This window comes from Jaculus jaculus, chromosome 5, assembly GCF_020740685.1.
Source record: "Jaculus jaculus isolate mJacJac1 chromosome 5, mJacJac1.mat.Y.cur, whole genome shotgun sequence".
NCBI lineage: Eukaryota > Metazoa > Chordata > Mammalia > Rodentia > Dipodidae > Jaculus > Jaculus jaculus.
This window is the reverse complement of record NC_059106.1, coordinates 103,460,677-103,480,371: the sequence shown is the minus strand read 5'-3', so window position 1 is coordinate 103,480,371 and position 19,695 is coordinate 103,460,677. Positions and strand designations below refer to the sequence as shown.

General features: G+C 49.5%; 3 protein-coding genes across 3 annotated transcripts; 2 read left to right on the top strand and 1 right to left on the bottom strand.

Annotated features, from left to right (window-relative positions):
• The first annotated feature begins 3,461 nt into the window (after positions 1-3,461).
• Positions 3,462-5,410, top strand: Pcp2 (Purkinje cell protein 2). Its single transcript, XM_045150324.1, has 3 exons — positions 3,462-3,570; positions 3,724-3,851; positions 5,291-5,410. The coding sequence occupies exons 1-3, from the start codon at positions 3,501-3,503 to the stop codon at positions 5,408-5,410; spliced, it is 318 nt and encodes a 105-aa protein (XP_045006259.1). The 5' UTR covers positions 3,462-3,500.
• A 65-nt stretch (positions 5,411-5,475) lies between these two features.
• LOC101597513 (protein PET100 homolog, mitochondrial) lies at positions 5,476-8,666 on the bottom strand. The gene is made up of 4 exons (XM_004661742.2): positions 8,605-8,666; positions 6,787-6,873; positions 6,585-6,617; positions 5,476-5,630 (listed from the first exon to the last, which is right to left on the bottom strand). The coding sequence occupies exons 1-4, from the start codon at positions 8,629-8,631 to the stop codon at positions 5,547-5,549; spliced, it is 231 nt and encodes a 76-aa protein (XP_004661799.1). The 5' UTR covers positions 8,632-8,666; the 3' UTR covers positions 5,476-5,546.
• Positions 8,667-8,891: 225 nt separating this feature from the next.
• On the top strand, positions 8,892-19,055 carry Xab2 (XPA binding protein 2). Its single transcript, XM_045150831.1, has 19 exons — positions 8,892-8,963; positions 11,368-11,516; positions 11,792-11,915; positions 12,171-12,368; positions 13,484-13,618; positions 13,713-13,877; positions 14,692-14,836; positions 15,165-15,316; positions 15,402-15,521; positions 15,642-15,773; positions 15,876-16,007; positions 16,097-16,210; positions 17,254-17,416; positions 17,509-17,699; positions 17,895-18,017; positions 18,129-18,300; positions 18,490-18,619; positions 18,733-18,842; positions 18,932-19,055. Exons 1-19 carry the CDS (start codon positions 8,913-8,915, stop codon positions 18,991-18,993), a joined length of 2,568 nt encoding a protein of 855 aa, XP_045006766.1. The 5' UTR covers positions 8,892-8,912; the 3' UTR covers positions 18,994-19,055.
• The last annotated feature ends 640 nt before the right edge of the window (positions 19,056-19,695 follow it).

The following is a 19,695-nucleotide window of genomic DNA, read 5'->3' as shown; positions in this document are numbered from 1 at the left end:
TGCCAAGCGTCTGATCGTGGACTGGGGAGATGGCTCAATGGATAAAGCATGAGAACCAGAATTCAGTCTCCAGCTTCCACATTACATGCCAGGTGGGAATGGCAATCCACCTGTAATCCCCGCGCTCAGAGATAGAGGATTTCTGGGGCATATTGGCTAGCTAGACTAGCCAAATTGGTGAATTCTGAGTTTTACTGAGATACCATATTCAGTAAGCAAAATGAGTGATAGAGGAAAACACCTAATGGCGATCTCTGATCTCCACATGTACACACATACACGTGCACAAGCTTGCCTACCCCCCCACACACCATCCACACAAACACGTGTTGAAAAGGTGTTCACGAAAGAATGTTTTATCACAGTCTGTTCTCTTTATTTGTGTGTGTGTATAGTACTGAGGATTGAATCCAGGAGCACCGGCATGGTAGGCAAGCATTTTGCCAGACCTACACCGTAAGCCTTCTTGGTATACTTGCCACTGTAAGAAACATACATGCCTACCCTCACAAGCTGACAGTTGCATTGCTGATGTACACAGCAACTCAAATGCACGCGCATGCGCACAAACTCAACTCAGATGCTGCCACTGTTGCTCCAGAGAGGCTGACACCCTGTCTCAAAGAGGGTGCAGTCCTTGCAGTACCTATACAAATGAGCAAATGAGGTCAGAGGTGAGGGGTATGAACACAATCATGCTTGGCTGAACTAGTTGTTTCATTAAATGACACTAAGTCTTCTAGAAGGGCTTAGGGATGTAGCTCAGTGGGTAGACTGCTTGCCTAGCATGCAAGAAGCCCTGGGTACAATCCCCAGCCCTGGATAAAACCAGGTTTGGTAGTACACATTTGTCATCCCAGCACTTGGGAGGATGGAGGCAGAAGGGTCAGAGTTCAAGGTAATTCTTGGCTGCTAAACTGGGCTAAAGGGGGTGCTGGGGAAACAGCTTAGTCAGTAAAGTGCTTAACCTCACAATCACCAGGACCTATGTAAAAATGCTGGGCATGGTGTTATGTGCTTGTGATTCCAGTACTAGGGAGGCACAGACAGGGGGATCCCTGGCACTCATAGGCCAGCCAGTCTTTACACTCACACAGGTAAGCTCCAGGCCAAAAGACCCTGTTTCAATTTGTTGTTGTTGTTGTTGTTTTTAGAGGTAGGATCTCACTCTAGCCTGGGCCAACCTGGAGTTCACTATGCAGTCGTAGGGTGGCCTTGAACTCATGGCAATTCTCTTACTTCTGTCTCTCCAGTGCTGGGATTAAAGACATGCACCACCATGCCTGGTTTTGTCTCATTTTTAAAAAATATTTTGTTTTTATTTGTTTGACAGAGAAACAGGGAGAGAGAGAAGAGAGAGAGAATGGGCATGCCAGGGCCTCCAGCCACTGCAAATGAACTCCAGATGCATTTGACTAATGTGGGTCCTAGAGAATTGAACCTGGGTCCTTCGGCTTTGCAGGCAAATGCCTTAACCACTAAACCATCCCTCCAAACCCACTTTCTCAATTTTTTTTTTTTAAGGTAGGGTTTCACTGTAGCTCAGGGTGGCCTGGAATTCACTTTGTAGACTCAGGGTGGCCTAGAACTCATGACGATCCTCCTACCTCTGTCTCCTGAGTGCTGTAATTAAAGGTGTGCACCACCACCCCGGCTCCACTTTCTCAATTTTTTGAGTGTGGGCTGGAGAGAAAGCTCAGCAGTTAATGTGCTTGCCTCCTGGGGGAGCTGGAGAGATGGCTTAGCAGTTAAGCATTTGTCTGTGAAGCCTAAGGTCCCAGGTTTGAGACTTGATTATCCAGGACCCACATTAGCCAGATGCACAAGGAGGTGCATGCATCTGGAGTTCATTTGCAGTGGCTGGAGGCCCTGGTGTGCCCATTCTCTCTATATATATATATCTGCCTCTTTCTCTTTCTCTATCACTCTCAAATAAATAAATAACAATAAACAAACAAAAAAAGGGTGGAGCCAGGCATGGTGGGGCAAGCCTTTAATTCCAGCACTCAGGAGGCAGAGGTAGGTGGATTGCCATGAGGCCACCCTGAGACTACATAATGAATCCCAGGTCTGCCTGGGCTAGAGAGCGAGAACCTACCTCGAAAAAAACCAAAAAAAATTTTTAAACAATTTTTTTGTTTGTTTGAGAAAGAGAGAAGAGAGAGAAAGGCATGCCAGGACCTCTAGCCACTGCAGATGACCTTCAGACGCATGTGCCACCATGTGTATCTGGCTTACATGAGTACTGGGAAAATGAACCTGGGTCCTTAGGCTTCACAGGCAAGCGCCTTAACTGCTAAACCATCTCTCCAGCTCAGTGTTTATTTTTTGTTTTATTTACTTGCATGTGCTTGTGTGTACACACTGGAGCCAGGGTTTCTTGCTGCTGTAAATGAATACCAGACACATGTACTACTTTGTGTCCAGTTTTACATGGATGCTGGGTAATCAAACGTGAGCTAGCAGACACCAGATAGGCTAAGCATGCCTTTTTAGGATACAAGAAGAAAGGGAGGGGGAAGGGGTCTTGGGTTCCAGCTCCCTTCAGTAGCATGAGCCCAAAGGCCCATCTTCCCCAACACTGTGCTGGCATCTTCCACACTCCACCTGAGAATCCCAAAACCTGGTGAGTGTGGCTGGGTGCCCTGCCCCCATACTTATGCCCAAACCAGCATCAGTCAGAATAATTATTGAGAGATCATCTTTATGGAGCTTAAGCTTGGGTGGGAGCAGATGGGATATGAGCTGGGGATTTGGGGTAGGGGAGTATATCTAACCCCCCCTCACACACATCCTGGCTATTTAAAAGGCCTTCTCTGGTGTGGGGCCCCCTCAAAGGCTAGCAGATAAGTAGAGTGTGAAAAGAGACATGATGGAACAGCAAAAGGGAGAAGGGTGCTCAACACCCCTGGACAAGGTAAGAGGACTCTGTTCTAAGCCACCCCCAGCTCCTTGAGTTCTTACTACCCATGACTGACAGGACCAGTTCATTTGTAGGGCACCTAATTAGCAAGTGAGTCTCTGGGGTCACCTGACCTAGATACAATAGCAGAGAGGTGCTGGTGGGCACAGGGTATGAGCATCCTGCCAGGGCACAAGACAAATTATGGGGTACTTGGTGTTGACCCAGGAGATGGGATATTCCTTGGCTGGACCCTACTTCCCTGGTTTATGGGCCAGGCCCCAGGTCAACCCATCAGGCCCCAATCTAGGACAGCGGTGGGACAGTCACGACAGCCTCTCTCCTGAGGCAGTATCACGTGAACTAGTGCTGCTGGCTGGGACCCCTAGGGTGGGGGCCCAGATTAAGAAGGACACACACACACAGAAATCCGTGAAGAGCATGGTGAGAGCTGAGGGAGACTGGAGGCAGGCCTGGGTCTGGATGGGAGCTGGGGTGGCTGGAAAAACACAGGAGAGTAGTCCTCAACTGGACTAATTGTGTTTGTCCCTAGGCAGGCTCACCAGACCAGGAAGGCTTCTTCAACCTGCTGAGCCACATGCAGAGCAATCGTATGGAGGAGCAACGCTGTTCACTGCAGGCTGGGTCTGGCCAGACCGCTGAGAACCGTGAGCTTGGGCATGGGAGTACTTGCATGGAGAGGTGGAGGCAAATGGGGTTGGGATGGAGGGGCTTCTGGGAAGCTTGGGGGTCTTGAGGTCCAGAGATCATGCTGGACTCCTCTGGAGTCTGTGTTCACATTTAAATGCCTCCGTTTCATGCAGAGGATGCTCCGGTGCCTGAGATGGACAGTCTTATGGACATGTTGGCCAGCACTCAAGGCCGCCGTATGGATGACCAACGTGTGACCATCAATGCCCTTCCTGGCTTCCAGCCTATCGGTCCCAAGGTATGTGACATCTGGACAGTGCTGGGGAAGACAACTTCCAGTTGTAGTTTCTAACCCTAGATAGAATGGCACTCCTATCTGTACATTTGTTCAACACCTGTCCTGAATTCAGTCTTAAAGACCAAGGCACAAGATGGAGCTGAGGGGGGCTTAATGTCACACCAGGGCTATGGTAGTGTTAGAACCATGACTAGCTCCTGCCCCCATGCCTGTGGTTTTGCTCACATGATTGTAGCTTCTGTTCTCATGGTTGTAAGTTTTGGAGAAGGAGAAAATAGTCCCCTTTCCTGGGGTGACATTTCAGGAAGTGGTCACAAAATAAACATATCTATGCATCCCAGTAGTCACACAAAGCCTGGGTTGTTTTTGCTTCCTTGAGGTTTCTTTGTTTCTGAGACAGGCATATCTCATGTATCCTAGGCTGGCATCCGACTCACTATAGAGTGTACAAACTGAAGGATGACCTTCAGCTTCTGATCCTTCTACCTCCATCTCCTGAGTGCAGGGATTACATCATCACACCCATTTGTGCAGTGCTTGGGATCAAGTCCAAGGCTTAACTTAATGCATGCTAGGCAAGCACTCCACCAGCTGAGCTGTATCACCAACCCTGTCTCATGTGTGTGTGTTGTGTGTGATGTATGTACAGGTTGCATAGACCTCATGTGTACACACAGGCCAGAGGAAGACATGGGTGTCCTCATTTGTTGCTTCTGTTGTTGTCTTCTGTCTTATCTTCCTCCCTGAGAGAGTATCTCACTGAACCCGGAGCTCACCAGCTTTCAGAGAGAGAAGAGAGGCCCCAAAGATCCTGTTTCCACCTGCCCCCAACTCCTACCCCCACCCCAGTGCCGGGCTTACAGATATGTGTGGCTTTTTATGTGAGTGCTAAGGATTGAACTAAAGTCCTTAAGTCCTCAGCAAGCACTCTCCCTCCACCCAGCCTGCTTTTTGTTTTGTTGTTGTTTTGTTTTGTTTTTCTGAGATAGGGTCTCACTGTAGCCCAGGCTGACCTGGAATTCACTATGTAGTCTCTCAGGGTGGCCTTGAACTCACAGCAATCCTATCTCCACCTGGGAATTAAAGGTGTGTGCCACCACACTTGGCTCCTGGTCCCAGCCTGTTTTATTGTTGTTGTTTTGAACTATGTAGACCAAGCTGGCTTTGAACTTGTGGTGATACCTCTTCCTCTTCCATCCACACTAGCATAACAGGCATGCATGGAAAGTTTGGGTTCTGATAGAGACCACAGTAAGAGCCTCAATATACACCATCTCACATGCAAACACCACCCAAAGTGGCAGATGAAGACAAACACAGAGGAATGCTCTCTGGAAACAAAGGGGAGGAGAGACACACACTAGGAAATGGGACACTGATTCCCATCTGCACCCTCTCTGCAATGTCTGTGTTACCTCTGGCCCCTTCTTCATCCACAGGATGGAATGCAGAGACGCCCTGGGACCCTCAGCCCTCAACCCCTGCTCACTCCTCAAGACCCTGCTGCACTCAACTTCCGAAGGAACAGCAGCCCTCAGCCTCAGACACAAGCCCCCTAAGGGTCTGAGCCATACTGGGTCCCCACTGGGTCCCCCAAAAGCAGACAATAAAATATTCCTATAAGTAACAAGAAACTGAACCTGTATTATTTCATGGGGGGGGGGGCGGGGAAGGGCCAGGACTCAAGTGAAGATCTCAGGAGCTCTGTTGGGCAGCTCGAAAGACTCTCTCTTCACGCTGCTTCCGTATCTTCAGTTTTAATTCTTCAAGGTCCTGGCGCTGAGGGTGGGGAAGGAAGCGAGATGGAAACAAAGGAGGGGCGCACACCTCAGCACCTGGACTCTCTCCCACTACCCTCCCTCTTGAGAGTTGGCTTGAGAGTTTAATGTTTACATTGGCCAATTAAATACCAATTACAACCAGCATGCAAGTGAGATCAGCTTCATCCTGGGAGAAGTTAATATAGGAAACCATTTGTCCCTATGTCTGTCTGTCTTTTTCACTCAACCTTCTGCTTCTTCCTCCTGTCTCTGAGACAGGGACAGTGTATGATTAGCCCAGGCAGGCCTCCAACTCTATGTAGCTGAGGATAACCTTGAAATTCTGACCCTCTTGCCTCCATCTCCTGAAAGCTGGGATACCTGTCACCATGCCCAGTTTACAGGATGGAGATCAAACCCAGGGCCTTATGGATGCTAGGCAAGTACTCTACCACCTGAACTAAACCCACAGCTCCAAGTAGTAATACTGAGTCAAACAACATGATTTTCTTTTTACTTTTCTTTCTTTTTTTTTTTTTTTGAGAGTGTCTCCTATAGCTCAGACTGACTCAAATTTCCTACATAGTTGAAGATTAACTTGAAATTCTGATCCTCCTGCCTCCACCTCCTCACAATGCTGAGATTACAGGCATGCCTTAGCATACCCAGTTTATGCAGTACTGGGGATGGAACCTAGAGTTTTGTGAATGCTAGCCAGGCACTATATCATTTGAGGCACATCCTCACTCATTTATGACAGGGTTTTTCTATACAGCCAAGACTTGCCTCAAACTCACAGTTCTCCTATCTCTGCCTCTGAGTGATGAGATTACAGATGTGTGCCATCATGCCCATCTCTGCTTAGGGTTTCCTACTCATAACTGAGGATGAAATTTTCCTTCCAAACCTATTGTGGTGAAAGTGACCTAGTTCCAATCCATCTATCTGTTGGGAGGAAGAGTAAGTGACTTACCTGACTCTCCTTTTCTGGTGGCCATAGCTCCCTCTGTAGGAACAAAGTCATAAATGAGGAAACAAGCCAGGAATATTAAGAGCCTCAAACCCAAAGTATAGTTGGCCTTGGAGGTAGACAATGATCCCCAGCAGCAGGTTGGTGCCTCCTCCCCCGTGTAACTCCTTTAGAATGACCCAGTAAGCACTCTCCTGATGCCCACCTTGCGTTGGATAACATAATCCTCAAACCACTCGGCCTGATTGGAGATCCAGAACATAGCCACAGGAAAAGTGAGGTAGAGGGTCATCTAGAAAGGTAAGGATGGAAAAACAGAAACTGGAACTGTCACCACCCCAAGCAACATATGAAATGTGCTGAAGAGGGTGGAAGACAGACACCTCCTCCTACACAGCCCAGGAGCACATCTGCAGAACCACTCCACCAGGGAAACTGGTACACGCTGTAATTCCCACCAGGGGAACAAAAGCTTGGCCCACTATTTTTAGTAGCCCCCTTCCAAGTCTTTTAAAGAAACATGGGGCTAGGGAGATGGTTCACTTGCTACACAAGTATGAGGGCCTGAATTTGATCCACAGAAAAAGTAGAACATGGGCTGAAGAGATGGTTTAGTGGTTAAGGTCTGTGAAGCCTAAGGCCCTAGGTTTGATTTTCCAGTACTCACATAAGCCAGATGCACAAGGTGGTAGATGTGCCTGGAATTCGTTTGCAGTGGTTAGAGGTCCTGACAAGCTAATTATCTACCTGCCTGCCTCTCTCTCTCTCTCTCTCTCTCTAGTAAATACATTATGTTTTTAAAAAAAGAACACGAAAAGAATGACATCAAAAAAAGAGACTGATTGAGAGGGGAATGTGGGAGGGATTACCATGGTTTATTGTCTATAATTATATAAGTTGTCAATAAAAAAATAATAAAAGGTGTTGTTGTTTTAAGCAGAACATGACAGCACATGCCTATGACCCCAATGACAAGGGAGGCAGTGACAGGAGGACCTCTGGGACTTACTAGCTAGCCTGTCTAACCAAAAAATAGCTTCAAGTGTCTCAGGGAAGTAAGGCAGAAGAGCAACAGAGGTAGACCCTCGCTGTCTTCCTCTGGCTTCTGTATGTACACGTACATACATCAGGCGCACAGGTGCACATACACATTTAAAAAAAAACCCTGGGGCTGGAGAGATGGCTTAGCGGTTAAGCGCTTGCCTGTGAAGCCTAAGGACCCCGGTTCGAGGCTCAGTTCCCCAGGTCCCACGTTAGCCAGATGCACAAGGGGGCGCATGCGTCTGGAGTTCGTTTGCAGTGGCTGGAAGCCCTGGCGCGCCCATTCTCTCTCTCTCCCTCTATCTGTCTTTCTCTCTGTCTGTCACTCTCAAATAAATAAATAAAAAATGAACAAAAAATATTTAAAAAAAAAAAAAAACCCTGTGTGCAAAGCTAGGCGTGGTGGCGCACGCCTTTAATTCCAGCACTCGGGAAGCAAAGGTAGGAGGATTGCCGTGAGTTCGAGGCCACCCTGGCACTACATAGTGAATTCCAGGTCAGCTTGAGCTAGAGTGAGACCCTACCTCGAAATAAAAAAGAAAGAAACGCGTGCACACACAGACATCAGCAGCACAAACAATGCTCCTACAAAGGCAATTTCCTTGTGACCTCATGATCGTCCACCCCCGTATGATCCCTGGAGCATCCACAACCCTGGGGCTTTTCTTGAACTCTACTCTCCTACAACTCCCCACAGAAGCACACACCATGAAGGCTCCCCAAGATCTTCTGCTCCTTTCCTTGAACCCCCTTTCCAGCTCACTCCTCTCGAAAGCACTTCCTCAAATCAGCAACCTTAAGTTCCCTAAACGTTGTCCCTCCATTTGGAGTTCCTACATCTACCGCCCTTCTTCTGGGTTTCCAACTGTAAGTCTCGTCCGTCTCAAGTTAATTCTCTGGAGCGTCCCTCTCTTTGCATCTCTCCCCTTTTAAAGCCTTTTCTCAAATTCTGGAATATCCCCGTCCAAACCACTCCACTGACCCGAAACACTTCCAGCTTCACCCCCATTTCGCAGCTCTACGTCTACAAAGCCACTTCCGCCCAAAACTGACCTTCTAACAACATAGCAACGCATTGGTGATTCTTAGCACCATTGCTGAGGCTGATTGGCCATGGAGGACGCAATGTTCGAGCGTCTCTGCCCTGCTGTTTATCACGACGTTATCTATGCGAAAGTAGCAATCCAGTATAGTGCAACCAATAGGAAAAAGAGCTGAACCGGAGGGGCGGGCCTAGGGACTTCACGTCATTAGCGCGCGACTCTCATCGGTACCGGGGGAGCCAGAAAAATGGTGGTTATGGCGCGAGTTCAGCGGTCTGAGCGACAGGACCTTGTCTTTGTAAGTCCGCGGAAGAACCAAGGGTGACTCACGTGAGGGGAATCGAAACCTGGATTGTTCTGGGGGATCGAATCCTGAACAACTTGGAGGATATAGGCTAAAATTGTGCCTGCCCAAGACCTGGGGGACCCTAATAACCCAAAAGCTATCTAGTTAATAGCCATACCGGCATGGCCTCGAATAAAGGTATCAGGAGCTGTTGTCGGAGTTAAGAGCCTGAAGTCTGTAGCCAAGTGTGGAAGTGAGAAGTCAAGGAGAATGGGAGAGGAGAAAAATCACACGAGTTTGACAGATAAAAACATAGTAAATCAGATTAAGGTTCTGGTTTGTGGTTAAGTGCTTGATGCCCAGGGTTACAAAAACCCTGAATCATGAAGAAAAGAATTGAAGGTGTAGAGCTTGTTGGGTGATGACTAGTGAAATCCTAAAAAACTGAAAACTTGATGTCTGAAGTAGAGGTTTGGAGTAGAGGCTGGACACTACATTCTGCTCCTGCTAAAATAAAGCCCCGCTTGTAAGTTCTGGGGCAGAGTTGAGCTAGATTAGGGTTATTGGTATCTTGAGGGGCCAGAAATTTGCTGTCTGAACTTCAGAGTCCAGGTGACTGAGGTAAATAATTGATCACCTGGGATTGGGATGAAGATAAGTTAAATGCTGACAGTGGGTATGTAACCGGCTAAAGAGCTGGTGTCTGGGAGGAGGTATGTCCTAAGGAGGTAAGACTTGATGCCCAGAGCATAAGCCTGGTGCCTGGACCAGGGATCTGGTATTTTAAAACTCTTAAGGATTGGGACCATAGAGTAGGCAGTGAGATTTGCAGAGCCAGTGCTTGATGTCTGGGTAATGGTTTCATTATCTGGGTCAGATTGAGAGGAAGAGCTCTGCATTATTATCCTGGTGTCTGGGTGACCTGGCTTTGACAGTGTCAGTAGCTCCCAGACCTTTTGTGGGGGGTGGGTGGGTGTGTAAGTGCACATATGTGCAGGCATGTATGCACTTAGATGTGCATACATGTGGAGGCCGGAACACCTTAGATGTTCCTCTTACATTGCCCACTTTTTTTTTGCATGGTTATATTTGTGTGAATGTATGTAGGTGCATGTATGGATGGATGTATATGCGAGTGTGTGCACAGAAAGGCTAGAGCTTAATGTCACTGTCTTACTTGATTACTTTCCACTTGACTTATTTTTTCAAGGTAGGGTCTTTAGCCAAGGATGACCTGGAACTCACTCTGTAGCCCCAGGCTGCTGGCCTCAAACTCACAGTGATCCTCCTACCTGAGCCTTCCAAATGCTGGGACTAAGAGTGTGTCAACACACCCATCTCTACCTTACTTTTGTTGTTGTTTTTTTTTGTTGTTGTTTTTCCGAGATAGGGTCTCACTCTATCCCAGGCTGACCTGAAATTTACTATGTAGTCTCAGGGTGGCCTCACATTGATCCTTCTACCTGTACCTCCCCAGCATTGGGATTAAAGGCGTGTGCCACCATGCCCAGCTCCACCTTACTTTTTGAGACAGAGTATCTCACTCAACCCAGAGCTCACAGATTAGCTAGCGAACTAACAAACCCAAGATACCCTAATGTCTCTACCACCCCCACACTGGGATTATAGGTGAGTGCCACCATACCCAGGATTTTACATGGCTGATAGGGGTCTGAACTCAGTGGCCGTTCTGCAGCCCCTACCTTCACCCTGTAGCTCACCAATTAAGCCAGACTGGCTAGCCACTGATCCCCAGGGTTCTGCCTGTCTTCACCTTCCCAGCACTGAGATTCCAGGCATGTACCACCAAACCTGGATTTTATTTATTTATTTTTATTTTTGTACTTTTTGAGAGAGAGTGAGAGGCAGGGAAAGAGAGAGAATAAATGAATGAATGAGTGACTGATGGCCTCTAGCCACTGCAGATGAACTCCAGATACATGTGCCATCTTGTGCATTTGGCTTTACATGGGTGCTGGGGAATTGGACTTGGGTCCCTAGGCTTTGCAGACAAGTACCTTAACTGCTGAGCCATCCAGCCCAGACCTGGCTTTTTAAAATGTGGGTCTTAGGAATTGAATTCAGGTCCTCATGCTTGCAAGGAAAGCACTTTACTGGCTGGGCTATCTCCCCAGACCTTGTTTTGTTTTTGTTTCATTTTTTGAGACAAAAATCTTACTATATAGCCTTGGCTGGCCAGGAACTCACTATGTAAAACAGGCTGGCCTCAGACTTGCAACAATACTCCTGCCTCTGTCTCCTGAGTGCTGAGATTACAAACGTGCTCTACCACATCTGATGGAGGCCTGAGATCTTAGGAGGCTCCTAGAGTAGGTTTAAGCGCTAGTAGTGAGGTGGGACTGCATTCAAGCTCTGAGGATAGATCTCCCTTCTTCCCATGTCTTGGTTCTGCCAGGAGGAAGAGGACCTTCCCTATGAGGAAGAAATCATGCGAAACCAGTTCTCTGTCAAATGCTGGCTCCGCTACATTGAGTTCAAGCAGGGGGCTCCAAAGCCCCGGCTCAATCAGCTATATGAGCGGGCACTCAAACTGCTGCCTTGCAGGTATGAATAGTCCTTGCTTTCTGCCCACCAACTCCCACCCCTCCTGGTCCAACATAACACCATTGGCATTAGGTTTCAAGTGATTGCTTTGTATTTTGCCATCAAGATACAGCCTCTGACAGGTCATATACCTCCCTGATGTCCCACTTTTTTCAGTCTTCCTCGGACTTGTCATTCTTCTTCAGTCCCTTTCTCCCCACAGTTCTCTTCTATAGCAGGAGGAGGGATTCTAGGGGTTCATAATCCATCAATGTCCGTTTCCTCCTATTCCCCAGCTACAAACTGTGGTATCGTTACTTGAAGGCACGCCGAGCACAGGTAAAGCATCGCTGTGTGACTGACCCCGCCTATGAAGATGTCAACAACTGCCATGAGAGGGCTTTTGTATTTATGCACAAGGTAGGGAGCTGGACAGCAGGATTTGTGAGGATATGGGTGAAGAAAGGGTTCTGGGCTCAGCATGGCAGAGACAGAGGATTAGAGACCTGACACCTCTGTATGTAAAACTTTGAGGTGGGTTTAGCCCTTGAGTCAGGAGCTCTGGATCCTGCTACCTTTATATCCCACATATGGCTAAGCCATAGACATTGAGTGTCTGTGGCCAGACCATGCAGCCGTTGGCTCAGACTTAGCCATCACTCACCACACTTCCAGATGCCCCGTCTGTGGCTTGACTACTGCCAGTTCCTCATGGACCAGGGACGTGTCACACATACACGCCGCACCTTTGACCGTGCCCTCCGGGCTCTACCTATCACACAGCACTCTCGTATTTGGCCACTGTACCTGCGTTTTCTGCGCTCCCACCCATTGCCTGAGACTGCTGTTCGAGGCTACCGGCGTTTCCTCAAGGTGAGTGTTAGGTGAGCCAGTTTCCCAAGTTATTTTCCAGGTCTCGCCTTATTGGAACACTTGGTCCCATGCAGGATGTTACCCAATAGACAGGCTGCAAGGAGAAACTGCTCAGGGTGCATAGGTTTTGTTTGTGAGTTCTTTTTTTTTTTTTTTTTTTTATGTGTAGCCCAGGATGGCCTCGAACTCCTGATCCTCCTGCCTCCACCTCTTCAGCATTTCCTACCAGTATGGACTACCACAACTGGCTCTCTTTTTTGGGGGTGGGGGGGCTTGTGCAATGTATGTGTGTGTCCATGTGTTTTTGGGCACATGTGTGTGCATAGGTTTACATGTACATATGTGCATATGCATGTGGAGGCCAGAGGACAACCTGTTCCTCAGGTACATGGGTACTGAGGATCAAACTCCAGTCCTTGTGCTTGCAAGGCAAGCACTTAACTGACTGAGCCATCTTCCCAGATCTGTGATTCATTTATTGTCCAAGTCATTTACTAGTACCTGATCCATAACAAACAGACAAGTGTTAGGGTAAGTGTGCATAGAACAGTTATCACCTGCACAGAACTTTCAGTCTTACTGACTAGACAGGTACATATGTCCTGATTGCATGAACCAGAGTACAAATTCAGCTGCGGTGAAGGACAGGAATAAAATGTGAACAATAGGTATGTGTACCAGGCAGTGTGGAGTAGCACAATGTAGCTATGTGGAGTAGCACAACTCAGATTGTGATTGCTATTATGGTGCATCCCTTAGCTCAGTGCTGTTTGATGGCTTGTGATAGAAGCAGGTCCTGGCCTTACTATTGGAGTCAGAACTAGGGTTGGCCCAGGGACATCAAGACAAAAACAAAAGGGCTGAGTCTAGACCAATCAGGACTGAGGCTAGACCCATGGGAAACAGGCTAGACTACTGTAGTCAAGACTAGACCCATAGTATCTTGGCTGAACCAAGGCCTGAGGATGGACTTACTGTGAAACTGAGGCAGTGTCAGCAATGGCTGTTATCCAGGTCTGTGAATGGGTAGGTGGTAGGGGACCTGAAGTCACTGAGTCAGGAGGGAGATGTAGCTCTGCAGCCTACTCACTTCTCGAGGGGTGGGTGTTCCCCAGCTGAGTCCCGAGAGTGCTGAGGAGTACATCGAGTACCTCAAGTCAAGTGACCGCCTGGATGAGGCTGCACAGCGCCTGGCCACTGTGGTGAATGATGAGCGCTTTGTATCTAAGGCTGGCAAGTCCAACTACCAGGTAGGCCTTGGGGGAAATGGGGCTGGGTAAGATGCTTCCTCCTTCCCTCTGGAAAAGAGACTGAGATGTCCTCTACACACCCTATACCCTGTAGCTGTGGCATGAGCTGTGCGACCTCATCTCCCAGAACCCAGACAAGGTACAATCCCTCAACGTGGATGCCATCATCCGTGGAGGGCTTACCCGCTTCACTGACCAGCTGGGCAAGCTCTGGTGCTCACTGGCAGACTACTACATCCGCAGTGGCCACTTTGAGAAGGTACATGGTGGGCACCCAGGCCCTAGCTGTGGGGCAGCTTTCCCTCCAACACCTCAGACACAGTGTGTGGAAAGAACACCAGTGCATACATACTGTGTATGATACTTGTTTGCATGTTTTATGACTTTCTAGGGAGATAGGAACAAATGTTTGCTTACTTCACCTTAGGGCACTGACAACAGACCAAAGAAATAGTTTCACCCATCTAGCATAGTGAACCACTAAATCTATTGGGATTTCTTACAGGAACATGGGTGACTGAAAGGCAGCTGCATCACCAAAAAGAACCCATCCCAATATGGGTGATGACTCACAAAAGCTGTATCCCAGGGGCTCTGCACAACTTGTAGGCAGCTCCATGGATATGCTTGTGCTCTCTCCCCCCCCCCCCAATTGTTTGCTGCATCTATAACCTTGACAGCCTTGTGAAACTTGTAAGTTTCAGCAACTCTCTGAGCCTTATAAGTTTCTTTTACTTTTTGAGTTTCATGAGCCTTCCTCCTTCCAGGAGGAAGAAGTAGCTAGTTACACATGCGCTGGAGTGGTTTTGCAAGAGAAGGAACATTGCTGGGTCTTACTGGGTGCCAAGTGCTTTACACTTACATAGTCTTGAGGTAACTGTACAAAGAGCTGTCAGGTGATCCTGAGGCTCCCACAATTAGCCTGGCTCCATTCCATTCTTGGCACTGTTAGCCTGTAGATGTTGGGGCAGAAAGTTCTGTGTAGATTGCAGTTTGAAACAAGAGCTGAGAGCAGTGCATTTTGTCGCTGTGGGTGGGTTCTCATGCCATTCCTCTTCACTTTGTCCCCACAGGCCCGGGATGTGTATGAGGAGGCCATCCGCACTGTGATGACCGTGCGGGACTTCACACAGGTATTTGACAGCTATGCTCAATTTGAAGAGAGTATGATTGCGGCTAAGATGGAGACCACATCTGAGCTGGGACGGGAGGAGGAGGGTGAGTTATGGGGACCTGGGCTGGAGCTGTGAATGGAGAATCAAGTGGCTAGAATGGGAGAAGGGCTGACAGGAGGGAGACTGGGTGGACAGTGGATTTGGGTGGTTCTTGAGTTAGCCACAATTGGTGACACACTTCTTAGGTGTAGGCTTGAACCTGGCTGGGCAGAAGGGCTGCAGTTGGATCCAGGGTGGTCAGCCAGGGTCTTTAAGGCCCACATCACTGGGTGGAGAACTGGGAGGGAAGGAGAATAGGGGACAGAAGTGGTCACAGGCTGGTGCCATCAGCCCCAATTCCATAGCCTCATGAATATGTTTGTGGCTCCCAGATGACGTGGATCTTGAGCTACGCCTGGCCCGCTTTGAGCAGCTTATCAGCCGACGGCCACTGCTCCTCAACAGCGTTCTGCTGCGTCAGAACCCACACCACGTCCATGAGTGGCACAAACGTGTGGCCCTGCATCAGGGCCATCCCCGGGAAGTATGTGATGGTCCTCCAACCCTTCTTGCCCCTTGCAACCACAACCCTTTGTCTGTCCAGACTAACCTTGACCTTGCCACACCAGATCATCAACACATACACAGAGGCTGTACAGACAGTGGACCCCTTCAAGGCCACAGGGAAGCCACACACCCTGTGGGTCGCATTTGCCAAGTTTTATGAGGACAATGGGCAGCTGGACGATGTAAGTCTCACTGGTGTGTGCATGGTCACATTTGTATGCACATTTGTGTACGTGTGTGTTCATCATGGTAGGGTGGCCCAGGCAGCAGGACTTCAGCCCAGCCTCTGCCCATTAATCCAGGCCCGTGTCATCCTGGAGAAGGCCACCAAAGTGAACTTCAAGCAGGTTGATGACCTGGCAAGTGTGTGGTGCCAATGCGGGGAGCTGGAGCTCCGGCATGAGAATTATGATGAGGCTTTGCGGCTGCTGCGGGTAAGGACAAGCCTGGTGTGGGAGTAGGCAGGGCTGCAGGGCATGCAACAGGGTAGGAACCACCTTTTAGTGCATCCCATCTCTGCTGCCATCTCTCCACAGAAGGCAACTGCACTGCCTGCCCGCCGAGCCGAGTATTTTGATGGCTCAGAGCCTGTGCAGAACCGTGTATACAAGTCACTGAAGGTGTGGTCGATGCTTGCAGACTTGGAGGAGAGCTTGGGTACCTTCCAGGTCAGCTGCCATTGGCAAAGGGAATACAGGAGGAGACAAAAAGCCAGTTCACAGTCCCAGTTGCACCTAACCTGTTCCTGTCCCCACAGTCAACTAAGGCCGTGTATGACCGCATCCTGGATCTGCGCATAGCCACACCACAGATTGTCATCAATTATGCCATGTTCTTGGAGGAGCACAAGTACTTTGAAGAGAGCTTCAAGGTGGGGTAGGCCCAAGGCCTGGCTCCAGAAAGTACCGTGGGGGCTCAAATGCGGCTGCAAGTCTTAGGTTGGGATGGCAGGGCTGGTTTCCCCCCATGGTTTGCTTATTCCCTCTTTTCCTCGCACTGTCATCCTCTGTACCTATCTGTGTCCTGATCTCCTCTTTTTAATTTTAGTTGAATTGGAGGGAGCAATTGTTTTCTTTTAGCAGTGCTAGGAGTAGAACCCATATATGTGCTAGCAAGGCAACATCCGCAGTCTGTGATCTCTTAATAAGACCACCCACCATGGCAGATTAGGTCTAAAGATCTAATTTTATTTGTTTTTTTTTTTAATTTTTTTATTTGAGAGAAAGAGAAGCAGAGAGAATGGGCATAACAGGGCTTCCTGTCACTGCAAATAAGCTGCAGACCCATGTGCCACTTTGTGCATCTAGTTGTACATACATACTGGGGAATTGAACCCAAACCAGCCTTTATAAGCAAGTGCCTTTAACCCCTGAAGCATCTCTCCAAGACTTCATTTTAATCAATTGCCTTATCTTAGGGTACTAGGTATTAGGACCTCAGTGTATGATTGTGGGGAGGAGACATGGGTGAGATGGAGTAGATGTGGATGCTGGGTATGTGACTGTCCTTGTGCACCACTCAGGGAATGAAGTGTAGGTCTGCAGGAAGGTGAGGGCCTGCCCCAGTGGGTGTGGGCTTGTGTGGCATAGGCAGATATACAGGTGTAGAGTATGCATGTGTGTAGGTTTGTCCCTAGCCTTTGCACAGAAGTGTGAGCCTTCTCCCAGGATAGAAATTTGGAACTGCCTACCTTCACCCAAATGAGGTTCCAGACCCTGTTCTTAGTGTGTTGTATGACACCCTTTCCTTGTGTTTTTACAAATGGTGGAGACACAGTAGCGTACTTGACTGGCTGTGATGGAGGGATGGACAAGGAAGGGGCCCTAGGCAGCCTCCTGGCAGACACTGGCTTAGGGTATCTGAGTGCCAGGGGTCATACCTTCTGTTCTCTCACCCCATCTTCTCTGGGAACAGGCATATGAGCGTGGCATCTCACTGTTTAAGTGGCCCAATGTGTCTGACATCTGGAGCACCTACTTGACAAAGTTCATCACCCGCTATGGGGGCCGCAAACTGGAGCGGGCACGGGACCTTTTCGAGCAGGCTTTGGATGGCTGCCCCCCCAAATACGCTAAAAGTGAGGAAGCTATAGTTTTCCCCCAGGGTCTGGGAGTGGGTAGTGCAGGGCAAGCTGCTGGCCTATGACACCTCTGTTCCCATCCTATGCAGCCCTGTATCTGCTATACGCACAGCTGGAGGAGGAGTGGGGCCTGGCCCGGCATGCCATGGCTGTGTATGACCGTGCCACCAGGGCTGTGGAGCCTGCCCAGCAATATGACATGTTCAACATCTATATCAAGCGAGCCGCAGAGATCTATGGCGTCACCCACACCCGTGGCATCTACCAGAAGGCTATTGAGGTTCCTACCATCCAGGCCTAGGACAGGATATGGGGACTGGAGGTTTCTGAGCAAATGAAGGGGTCCAGGCAGGCAGAAGGATCCCAAAGAGACTGCACATGAGATAGCAGAAAGCCCAAGGATGGTAGGTGTGGTCTGGACTTCTCTTGAAATGCCTTTGCCTCACACTTGCCCTCACTGACCCCATGGTGCCAGGTGCTATCTGATGAGCATGCCCGTGAGATGTGTCTACGGTTTGCTGACATGGAATGCAAGCTTGGAGAGATTGACCGTGCTCGGGCCATCTATAGCTTCTGCTCCCAGATCTGCGACCCCCGGGTAGGTCTGGCTCTTGGTGGGAAGTGGGGGGAAGGAGATGGGTATTAGGGATATTGTTATCAGGAACCTGGCTCATCCACACAACTGTACCCATATGCCACCCCACCCCAGACAACTGGGGCATTCTGGCAAACGTGGAAAGACTTTGAGGTCCGGCATGGCAATGAAGACACCATCAGAGAGATGCTGCGAATCCGCCGTAGTGTGCAAGCCACATACAACACACAGGTCAACTTCATGGCCTCACAGATGCTTAAGGTGTCAGGCAGTGCCACGGGTACTGGTGAGCAACTGTAGCCTCTCCCCTGCCATGGCCACATGGGATCCCAGAACACCTACTATCCACCCCGGGCCTCCTGGGTTTGTTAGCACCTAGGATCATTTCTCGGACCCACAGCCAGAAACTCCCTGAGAGCTAGGGTGGCAGGGGAATTTGATGGGCCTGGGATTTGACCTCCTTCCTGCCTCCCAGTGTCTGACTTGGCCCCTGGGCAGAGCGGGATGGATGATATGAAACTTTTGGAGCAGCGTGCAGAACAGCTAGCAGCTGAAGCAGAGCGAGACCAGCCCTCTCGGGCCCAGAGCAAGATTTTCTTTGTAAGGTGAGAGTTGGGACCAGGAGTAAGGGAACAACCCAGTCCTACTTGGGGATAATAGGTTCTGGGGAGGCTGCTGGGATTCCCACCACTAAGGCAGTTTGGCCTTCCACCTTCAGGAGTGATGCATCTCGGGAGGAGCTGGCAGAGCTGGCCCAGCAGGCCAACCCTGAGGAGATCCAGCTGGGTGAGGATGAAGATGAGGATGAGATGGATCTGGAGCCCAACGGTCAGTGACTGGACAATAGCAAGGGTAGGGCAAGCCCCCCCCCCCCCCCCGAATAGTAACCAACTCCTTCTCACCTTCCATCCCCTTAGAAGTCCGACTGGAGCAGCAGAGTGTGCCAGCTGCTGTGTTTGGGAGTCTGAAGGAAGACTGACCCACCATTCCTCTCCACAGCCACTCCCCCATACCACCCTTATAATACAACCCTTCTTTGCACATCATGGTTTGTACCTTTTTCCTGATACCCAGGTGCCCCAGGGCTTGCCAGCTTAGGGCACCTGGCCCTGAGCCCAGATTGAATGGGGCAGGAGGTGAGGCCATGGGGGAGGGGAACAGATGGACACCCCACCCTCACCAGGAAGAGCAAATTCTGGACAGTGCAGAGCCATTCTGCCCCACTGAGTTTCTTGTCAAACTTGCTGAAAAGCCTGCTTAAGCTCCAAGCCTGGGGAGCCCAACCCACTAGGACCATTCCAGGGCCCTCTTCCCCAAGTCCATGAGTTCTGTGTACCAAACAGGCCTGGAAGAGCTCTGTGAACTTGTTAGCAAGGCACTTGTGTCCCTGGCAAGATGCCAGGCACCAGGCCTCCTGCACAGGCCATACCCAGGGCGTGGTCTTTACTGTTAAGCTCTGTCAAGCTATTAGTGTGTTCTAAGTCATTAAGGGGCTTTAGGCATCAGGGGATACAATCAGATTTGTTCTTTAAGCCACACAGTCCATTGTGCGAGCAGAAGGCAGCTGGGGACACAGAGGCCTGGCCTGTTGGCATGGTCATGGGACCAGAGGGGGTAGCATTAGGAGGTAAGCAGTACAAGATCTGGCAGTGTTGAGGAAAGCTGGAACCAGCCTGGCTGG

Bases quoted from the DNA above. Each gene is read 5' to 3' on its own strand.
- Pcp2 (XM_045150324.1), top strand. From the start codon at position 3,501: ATGCAGAGCAATCGTATGGAGGAGCAACGCTGTTCACTGCAGGCTGGG. The intron at 3,571-3,723 runs GTGAGCTTGGGC...CTCCGTTTCATG, and splicing joins TGGCCAGACCGCTGAGAACC to CAGAGGATGCTCCGGTGCCT. The intron at 3,852-5,290 runs GTATGTGACATC...CTTCATCCACAG, and splicing joins TCCAGCCTATCGGTCCCAAG to GATGGAATGCAGAGACGCCC.
- LOC101597513 (XM_004661742.2), bottom strand. From the start codon at position 8,631: ATGGGGGTGAAGCTGGAAGTGTTTCGG. The intron at 6,874-8,604 runs GTCAGTGGAGTG...TTACCTTTCTAG, and splicing joins TGAAGCTGGAAGTGTTTCGG to ATGACCCTCTACCTCACTTT. The intron at 5,631-6,584 runs GTAAGTCACTTA...CCCCACCCTCAG, and splicing joins CACCAGAAAAGGAGAGTCAG to CGCCAGGACCTTGAAGAATT.
- Xab2 (XM_045150831.1), top strand. From the start codon at position 8,913: ATGGTGGTTATGGCGCGAGTTCAGCGGTCTGAGCGACAGGACCTTGTC. The intron at 12,369-13,483 runs GTGAGTGTTAGG...GGTGTTCCCCAG, and splicing joins GCTACCGGCGTTTCCTCAAG to CTGAGTCCCGAGAGTGCTGA. The intron at 17,700-17,894 runs GTTCCTACCATC...CCATGGTGCCAG, and splicing joins TCTACCAGAAGGCTATTGAG to GTGCTATCTGATGAGCATGC.